At 37.7% G+C, this 10,174-nt stretch overlaps 1 protein-coding gene across 1 annotated transcript in view; it reads left to right on the forward strand.

The window, feature by feature from the left end:
* The window catches only part of NEB (nebulin), a 248,266-nt gene that overhangs the window by 98,231 nt on the left and 139,861 nt on the right, over positions 1-10,174 (forward strand). The window contains exons 46-51 of the mRNA XM_027078303.1: positions 1,086-1,193; positions 4,738-5,049; positions 5,246-5,449; positions 7,652-7,756; positions 9,604-9,711; positions 10,056-10,172. Of these exons, the coding sequence (XP_026934104.1) occupies positions 1,086-1,193; positions 4,738-5,049; positions 5,246-5,449; positions 7,652-7,756; positions 9,604-9,711; positions 10,056-10,172 (954 nt within the window). The remainder of the gene's footprint in view (positions 1-1,085; positions 1,194-4,737; positions 5,050-5,245; positions 5,450-7,651; positions 7,757-9,603; positions 9,712-10,055; positions 10,173-10,174) is intronic.

Raw genomic sequence — 10,174 nt, forward strand, 5'->3', positions numbered from 1 at the left:
GATGTTGCAGTTTATGGTGGTTTAAAGCAAGAGCTTCGGCTGTGATTATATATCCCATGGAGTAGGCATTGTGCCTGTTTTATTTCAGTACTCATTGTGTGTGGCGCAGTATAGAAAATTGATTAATAGCTGTTGGAAGAAAAAATTGCACCAAACAGACCTGGTATGAGCTTTGGCTTTGCCATTTATGAATTGTGTAATATTGGGTCTAAACCTTAATTCCCTCATCCCTAAAACTGGGACCGTACAAGTGCCTATGACATTGAATTGCTGTGAGGACCAAATGAGAAATTCCATGAAGGGCTCTCATCACAGTGCCTGGCACATAGTAAGCACTGGATGGCCTTCAGCTATTTTTATTATTGTCCAGTTTTAACATATGTGCATCCATTCAATAAATTTGATTCAAAAAGATTAACTTTTGGCTTCCCTGGTGGCGCAGTGGTTGAGAGTCCACCTGCCTATGCAGGGGACACGGGTTCGTGCCCCGGTCCAGGAAGATCCCACATGCCGTGGAGCAGCTGGGCCCGTGAGCCATGGCCACTGGGGCCTGCGCATCCGGAGCCTGTGCTCCGCAGCGGGAGAGGCCACAGCAGTGAGAGGCCTGCGTACCGCAAAAAAAAAAAAAAAGATTAACTTATTTATTGCACTTTACAAAAGGCATTTCATTATCTATTACTTTTATCATTTAGATAATTAAAATATGTTACCTGACCCTTTTTTTAAAAAATCAATTTAACATCTGTAATCAAAATAGTGAGCCTAGACTGTATTTAACTGCAAAGGGAATCTACCTAATATACTTGATATGACCATATTGTGTCTGAACAGAAAAGGACATGATCAACTGCACTACCAAGGGGATGGGGAGTGAGTCTCAGAGGCAAAAAAAAAAAAGAAGCCAGATCATATGATGCTAAGTCATTGCTCTATTAAACAGCTTGCTTTGTATTTATCCATATCTTCAGAGATAAGATAGATGATGTTAAAATCTGATGTCTACTCTTTAGGTACACTTTTGTTCAATAATCTGTTTGGGTTTTAATATACACTGAATAATGCTAAATAATTTCTTTAATTTTCAGAAACTCTATAAACTTGGATGGGAAGAAGCTTTGAAGAAAGGCTATGATCTCCCAGTTGATGCAATTTCTGTACAATTGGCCAAAGCTTCAAGAGACATTGCTAGTGATGTAAGTATTGTTTGACTTCTATGAGGATATACTGTTATCTGAATCCAGTACCTTAATGCTGGTAATGATTTTCACAGATAGGCCCTACCTTTCAAAATGTGATGCCGTCCCCTTCATCTTCTCCTACCCTCTTCACTTACCCCAAATTCACTCTTGTTTCTCACTGATCGAATATCAAAAAAGGGGCTGCCTGGACAGAGACTGAGCCAGAGGACCTACAAGGTGCATTACACTAAGACATGATGTTTCTAGACATTACAAAAGTACCAGAGATTTCCGTTTTCCCCTGCTTGCCTGCAAATAATTTTTCTGGCTTCTATTTGTCTATTTTAGACAAATTCAAAGTGCCAGATAATAAATAACCTCAACAACCTAATGTTAATAGATTTTTCTTTGCACATATTTAAAATTAGCTTCCAATTCTTTCTATTTAGTCCATCCTTGCATTTACGTAATTATAATAAATTGGCTCAGCGTATAGAAAATACAGAAGGTGGCAGGAATTTAGGTTTAAGATCCAGAAGACCTAACTTTCCCCTGGATATCTGGTCGAAAGTTCGTAAAACGAGGATATTCACTCTCCAAGGCAACTTCTTTTTTTTTTTTTTTTTTTTTTGGCCGCACACAGTTTGTGGGATCTTAGTTCCCCGACCAGGCATTGAACCCCAGGCCATGGCATTGACAGCGCCGAGTCCTAACCACTGGACAGCCAGGGAATTCCCAAGGCAACTTCTATTTATGATTGGAAAGGGTAGTAAATTTGGTAAATAAACTGGATATAGTTCCTATTGATCAATTAAATTTTTATAAGTATTCAACTTAGATATTCTGCAAACACTAAAACATATAATTTTGTTAACACCAAAAATTAAACACCAAAAATTCAGAGAACTTTGGTTATAGAGAATAAATTACCAGAATTTCATAGGGAAGCACAACCTCTTAATCAAAATCTTTGAAACAAAGCAAAACAAGGATTTGGTTTGGAGAGAAAGCATGTCTAAAGGCAGAATCTGACATAAAGAAGATGTGGTACATATATGCAATGGAATATTAGTCATAAAAAAGAATGAAATAATGCCATTTGCAGCAAAGACCTAGAGATTGTTATACTGAGTGAAGTTAAGTCAAACAGAGAAGGAGAAATATCGTATGATATCACTTATATGCAGAATCTAAAAAGAAATGATACAAATGAACGTATTTACAAAACAGAAACGGACTCACAGACTTAGAGAATGAACTTATGGTTACTGGAGGGAAGGGGGGAGGGAAGGGATAGTTAGGGAGTTTGGGATTGACATGTACAGACTGCTATTTTTAAAATGGATAACCAACAAGGACCTACTGTTTAGCACAGGGAACTCTGCTCAATGTTATGTGGTAGCCAGGATGGGAGGGCAGTCTGGGCAAGAATGGATACATGTTTATGTATGGATGAGTTGCTTTGCTGTACACCTGAAACTATCACAACATTCTTAATGAGCTATACTCCAATATTAAAAAGGTTAAAAAAAATAAAGACAGAATCTGACAATAAATTCTAAGAATATAAGGGAAGTTTCTCTCTAATTCAGTTAATCTGTGGCACTCCAGAAGTGCTGAGAATTAATTAGATGACGTGTTATTATCCACCCTCGGGCTTGCAGGTCAATACTTCATTAAAATGAATAGATGTGGTAATGAACCTAAAGCAGTAGTGATGCTTGAACGGTCCCCGGAAAGTAAACTCATTTTCATTTAATGTTAGTGCTCCCCATGAGGTAAAGATAGTTTAGGAAATTAAATTGTGTCAATACTTTCGTAACAACACAATATTTGATAGTACCTAATTTCTTTTCACGTAAATCTGTTAGAAACTTTCGAAATCGTACCCTAAAATTAAATTACCTATAAATGAATTTCCCACCATTGTAGAGATTGTATCTCCTCTGTTTCAAATGGTTCTTGTATCTATACAATCTAAGGAGAGTAGAGCTATTTTTTATGAGTACTCAATTTAATAAATTAGAATCATAGAATTTAGAGTTAGAAGATAACTTAAAGGTTATTTAATCTAATCTCCCACTCAGCATCCTACCTTCTCTCCATTCCAACTGGTCTCTGGATACTTACAAATATAAGAATTTTTGTGTCCTTCAGGGCAGGTTGTTTCCTTGCTGGATCATCTCTAATTGACGTTATCTATTTCCTTATTTCGAACATGTTACTGATCAGCCCTAGGTCTGTGTTTTTTTGTGTGTGTGTGTGGTACACGGGCCTCTCACTGCTGTGGCCTCTTCCGTTAAGGAGCACAGGCTCCGGACGCTCAGGCCCAGCAGGCACGGCTCACGGGCCCAGCTGCTCCGCGGCACGTGGGATCTTCCTGGTCCAGGGCACGAACCCGTGTCCCCTGCATCAGCAGGCGGACTCTCAACCACTGCGCCACCAGGGAAGCCCAGGTCTGTGTTTTAGAACACCACAAAAGTAGCATATTTCCTCTTTCACCTGATACCCCTTCAAACATTTCAAGTTTCTTACTTATTCTCCTTTGGTTTTAGCTTTATAGGTCCTTCAATCCTCTGATCATTCCACTTGTGATTTATTGTATTTTTTCAAAACCCCTATCAAAATAGAATGCCTCAAAACTCGGTGTTGTTTTCCTGTTTCAGGTCAGGCCAAGCACATGAGCTTCTGATTTGCCTTTATCTGTACCCCTACAGAATCTCTTACAAAAATCTACTTTTTTAAAAGCAACTTTGTCAGATTGCCCACATTGAGCTTATAACCCCCGTAAACTCTTGAGTATTTTTAGTAGACATAACCATGAAGCTGGGTGTCAAGAGAGAGTAGAACCTACTTCTGTGAAGTGTAATGTATGTTCAGCATCTGGTATCAAGTAAATGCTATTATTCCTCTCATTATTATTATCCCTCTTGTCATTGTCATCCAACAGTAATGCAGTTTTTCCCAATTGAATCTAAATACTAGATTTCACTCTTAATTTCTTACATTTATGTAGTTCGTTTGACCTATCTTGGCGATATGTTGAGATCTTGTGGAATTTTGTTTCTAATTTAACATGTTTAGCTGTTTTTATGTGCATGAAGATATGGATCCCGAACAGGCCAAGTTTATGTGACATAATTATATGGCAAACCACTAAAAAACCCTGCCGCTTAATAAATTAATCTACACTATTAGGCCTGTTCATCAAGTCCTGAATCTTCCCAATTTTCTTTTTTGCCATTCAGCCATACTTTTCCATCATTCCCATAAGGATATCACAAGAGCTTTATCAAATACTACCGTAGAGTCAGCATACACAATGTCTAGCACATCCCAATATATATGTCTACCTCTAGTTGAATTTAATTTCTCATCATAACCTGTCCTGATACTCAGCTACATTATGTTTTTTTGGAAACTTCCACTTAAGTTTTCACATTTCTTATTAAGTTAAATGAAATTCTCAGTTTTGGAAAACAAACATGCAAACAAAGCAAACTGAGTTTAACTTGCCCTGTGTTTATGTTAATAAGAGAACTGTTTCCTCTGATTTCAGTTTAAATATAAACAAGGCTACCGCAAGCAAGTCGGCCACCATATTGGATTCCGGAGTCTGCAAGATGATCCAAAGCTTGTGTTGTCCATGAATGTAGCCAAAATGCAGAGTGAAAGGGAATACAAGAAGGACTTTGAGAAGTGGAAAACCAAGTTCAGCAGCCCAGTGGACATGTTGGGAGTGGTGCTGGCCAAAAAATGCCAGGCCTTGGTCAGTGACGTGGACTACAAGAACTACCTGCACCAGTGGACCTGCCTGCCTGACCAGAATGACGTTGTTCAAGCTAAAAAGGTTTATGAACTACAGAGTGAGGTCAGTTTCTACTAAATCTCATAGTTTATGTAGTACTTTATATCTCATATGAGTAGCCATTTAATCATAGACAGACTGAAACTAGATAAATTATTATTGAATATCTAAAATGCATCTGTTTGTAATGCATAGAATCACTTCAGTCAAGGGTCTAGATGAGGTTGGAATTTTGATGGCTTGCTTTGTATTTTCACAGAATTTGTATAAATCTGACCTTGAGTGGCTGAGAGGCATAGGATGGAGTCCCCTGGGTTCTTTGGAGGTAGAAAAGAACAAACGGGCTTCAGAAATCATCAGTGAGAAGAAATATCGCCAGCCTCCAGACAGAAACAAGTTCACCAGCATTCCTGATGCCATGGACATAGTTCTGGCAAAGACAAATGCCAAAAATAGGAGTGATGTGAGTAACTCTTCAGAAATAAATAAAAGAAATTATAGTGCCTGATACCTGGTAGGTGCTCAATAGTATTTGCTTAATAAATTAGTAGAACAGCACAGCATCGCATCACACAGCATAATGTTTTTTTTGTTTGGTTACTTCATTTGAATTATCAGTTACCCTACACTGGATCATGTAAAAATGGGTTAGTATAAATTTTGTCACCCAAATCTTGCTTGCTTATTTATTTATCCAAATCATAAAGAAAAAACTATTGAATGTATTTTTTTCTCTGAAACTTGAGTGCATTAAAGACCCAGATTTTGTTGGGATAGAGTATATCAGAGGGAGATATTCTGAGTACCTTACACAGGCACAGTGGAAATGTCATAAAGAGTATATAGTTATCTATTTATCTGGTGGTTCCCAACCAGGGACAGTTTTGTCCCACAGGGGACATTTGGCAGCACGCAGAGACCTTGTCATAACTTGAGGGTGGCATGCTACTGGCATCTAGTGGATAGAAGTCAGGACAGTTCCCTCACAACAAAGAATCATCCGGTATACAACACCAATAGTGCTGAAGTTGAGAAACTCTGATCTTTCTTAATCAGAAAGGTTAGTCCAGAACCAGGGTAAAGGTATATGGAAATTCACAAGCCTTGGTTTATTGTAGTCCTGAATGTCTTTAATTGGCTCCTCTGGGTTACATGGACCATAGTAAGAATGTTCAGGAAGGAGAAAAGTGCCAACCCCTCACACCCCACACAACACACCTCAAAGGGAAATTGATAAGTCCAAGGAACCAATGAGACTTTAAAATCTTTTTATATTGAAATAATTTCAGGTATACAGAAAAGTTGAAAATAGTACAAATAATTTATGTATGTGCATCTTTATACGTATATATATCTTTCACCCAGATTCCACAATTATTAGCATTTTGTCACTTTTACCTTTTTCTTTCTTCCCTCCCACCTCTTTCTCTTAGCTCTGTGTGTGTGTGTGTGTGTGTGTGTGTGTGTGTGTATATATATATATGTATGTGTATGTGTATAAGTTGCTTCCTGATGCCACTCTATCCCTAAATGTGTATTTCCTGAAAATAAGAACATTCTCTTAGATAACCACAGTGCAATGATCAAAATCAGGAAAGTAGTGTTGAAATAACACTAGTCTACAGAATTTACTCAATTTTACCACAAGTGTCCTTTATAGAAAGTAAAAAATCTTTTCTGATCCAGGATCCAATCCAAGACCACACGTTGAATTTACTTGTCATGTCTTTAGTCTCCTTTAATCTGAACTGGTTCCTCACTTCTTTGTCTTCCAAGTCCTTGACATTTGTGAAGAGCACAGGCCAGTTGTTTTGTGGAACCTCCCTAAATTTGGTTTTGTCTAGTGTTTCCTCATGATTAGATTCAGGTTTTGTATTTTTGGCAGGATAGCACATGTTGCATCCTCCTCCATATAGGCACATAGTATCAATCTGTCCCATTACTGATCATTTTAACTTTGATTACTTGGGTGAAATGGTGTCGCCAGCTTTCTCCACTGTCTGGTTACTATTTTGGCCTTTGTAATTGATAAGTATATTGTGGGAAGATTCTCTGACAATGTAAACAAAGTTTTTCATCAGACTTTCACCCCCTAGTTTTAATAAATCAATGAGATTTTCGTTTGGGTCCCTCTGTCTTCTGTTGAAGAAAGACGGATGATGACCCCAAGATATAAAAGAGGCTTTGATAAATCTCATACAAAATCCTTTGGGGGAATCCTAATCCTCCCAAGTAATTATGAGGTATAACCATATAATAAACCACATAGGAAATGAGACTCCCTAATATATAGACATACCCTGAATATGTCATCTTTTCAGAAGATAAGGGCTGTCCCCCAGTTAAACACCGAGGGAGACTTTCACAATCCAACAGGTGGAGAACTGCTGCTCCATTTGATGATGTTGGCAAAGGCTTTAAATACTTGGGTTGATTTCTTACAGGCAGGTTAGTTGTAACTTTGAAAAGGTAATCCATAATCTATATTTTTGAAGGCAGTTATGTCTCAGATGAGTCAAAAAATACTATATCTATTCTCTGCTTATGTTATCTGCTTATGCTATTGTGATGCTTAATTTAGATGAATCAGTAATACTGTTTGAAGTTAACTGTGTCACTCACTAATCTTATAGCACCACTGAAAAACACTTATTTCTCATTTTAGAGACTTTATAGAGAAGCTTGGGACAAGGACAAGACTCAAATCCACATCATGCCTGATACACCTGGCATTATTCTGGCTAAAGCAAACTTAATCAATACAAGCGATGTAAGTTTCCAAATTCAGCGTGTGTTTTCCGAAAGCTCATTTTATTTTTATTTTTTAAAATATTTATTTATTTTTATTTGGTTGCACTGGGTCTTAGTTGCAGCAGGAGGGCTCCTTAGTTGTGGCATGTGAACTCTTAGTTGCGGCATGCATGTGGGATCTAGTTCCCCGACCAGGGATCGAACCTGGGCCCCCTGCATCAGGAGCGTGGAGTCCCAACCACTGCGCCACCAGGGAAGTCCCCAGAAATCTCATTTTAATTGCGTCTAAGGCAGTGAATTTATTTGGAATTTATTCTGAATACTTGAATCATGTTAATTAACAAACTAAAAGTGACTTAGAGTCCTCATTTAGTGGTTTTAAGCCTGAACATCCAAATAATTGGCACTCCCTATGTCAGATAGAGTTGGAAGGATGTGCTCTCTGTTCATTATAGTCCATTATTATGCATGTTGTTATAACATAATGGTTTGTATAGCTCTTCCCTATGTGGATAAGAACTTCTTGGGAGCAGAGACAATTCATATTTGATCTGCAGTGCTTAGCTAGTATAGTGCCTGATATACATGAAATTCAATAAAATTTAAATGAGTGAGCATAAAAAACTCTTGCACACACACAAAAAACTCATGCACCAAAAAAAAAAAAAACTCATGCCAGATAATTTCATTTTTATTGTCATCATGGCATAATCTCCTGAAAATAATGGATGTAAAAATTAATATTTTAAAGACAAGTTCTAAATTCCAATACAAACACTTTAGCTTAAATAATGTACTAGAGTAATGACACAAAGGACTAAAATATAAAAACAAGTCCAAGATCAATAGGCACTTTAAACAATCTGGTTTCTAAATGAAGTGCATTAAATTAGATTCTCAATTATTTAATTATGTAACAAATCTGAAGAAGCACATTATTTCTCTTAAGCTTTTTAATTCAGTATTTAAACTTTCCTCAAAAAATCTTACATTTTAAAAATTATGAAGGACTTTGTTTCTTACCTAAAAATATGTATCCTACTTTTGGACAGCCCTATATTGTGAAATAGACTTTGTTTCACAATGTGTTAGCTACGTAGTCCTTTAGGTGTGATTTTCCCCCACTAGAGGTGTTAGATGGGAAAAGGCATTGCTCTTGGGCTTCCCTGGTGGTGCAGTGGTTGGGAATCCCCCTGCTAATGCCGGGGACATGGTTCAAGCCCTGCTCCAGAAGGATCCCACATGCCATGGAGCAACTGAGCCCATGCGCCACAACTACCAAGCCTGCGCTCTAGAGCCCGTGAGTCACAACTACTGAGCCCGCATGCCACAATGACTGAAGCCCGCGCACCTAGAGCCCATGCTCCGCAATAAGAGAAGCCACCACAATGAGAAGCCCACGCACTGCAATGAAGAGTAGCCCCCGCTCGCTGCGAAAGCCCGTGTGCAGCAACGAAGACCCAAACGCAGCCAAAAATAAATTAATTAAATAAATTTTTTTTTTAAAGGCATTGCTCTTTTCTAACAAAATCTTCTAATGAAACATTCAAAGTTAATTGGAAAACAGCACCTAAATGATAATTTCATTTCATTTCTCTACCAATTTACTTCTGTCTGTCTCATTCTCATAAACATTTGGGAAGAGATGACATTTAATTTTATTGATCTAAGTAATTGAAGAGCTTTCAAGTTTAAAACAGGACCATCAGCAATCAATAAGCATAATTTTGAATTACATTTGAGTATTCTAGAGCACATATTGTACTATCCTCATGAGCTCTTAAAATATTTAGCACGTTGGATTCATTATGATGCAGACGTTTATGGAAAATAGCTTTTTTCAAAGTGATTTTCATCTCTTAACAGAAACACTACCGAATGGGTTATGAGGAGCTGAAGAAAAAAGGTTACGATCTTCCCGTTGATGCCATACCACTCAAAGCAGCAAAAGCATCCCGAGATATTGCCAGCGAAGTAAGACTTTCTCCCTTGTTTGTATTGATTGGATTGCAATTTTCACTTCAGAGCAGTCTCAAGTTAATATTAAATTGAACACAGTCCTCTAAGTAACAAATTGAAACATAGTGAAATGATCCCAGGGACGCAGTGTGAGATGAGGATAAATTCAAGGATGCATTTATTATGTATGGAATTTGTAGGATTTAGCCTTTAATCTTTACTATCAAAAAAACCTTAAATCTGTGGCTCTCTACCCTTGGTGATATTTGGAATATATGTTCTCTGTAATTTGCCACAAAGATAGTAATATAAGTTAATCTTAAAAAGAATAAGACATGATTTCTTTTTGTTTCCTTTAGTACAAGTACAAGGAAGCTTTTCGCAAGCAGCTTGGCCATCACATTGGAGCCCGGGACGTGAAAGATGACCCAAAGATGATGTGGTCCATGCATGTGGCCAAGATCCAGAGTGACAGGGA

Source organism: Aethalodelphis obliquidens, unplaced genomic scaffold, assembly GCF_003676395.1.
Source record: "Aethalodelphis obliquidens isolate GAN/ISIS:26980383/991018 unplaced genomic scaffold, ASM367639v1 scaffold2, whole genome shotgun sequence".
NCBI classification, from domain to species: Eukaryota; Metazoa; Chordata; class Mammalia; order Artiodactyla; family Delphinidae; genus Aethalodelphis; species Aethalodelphis obliquidens.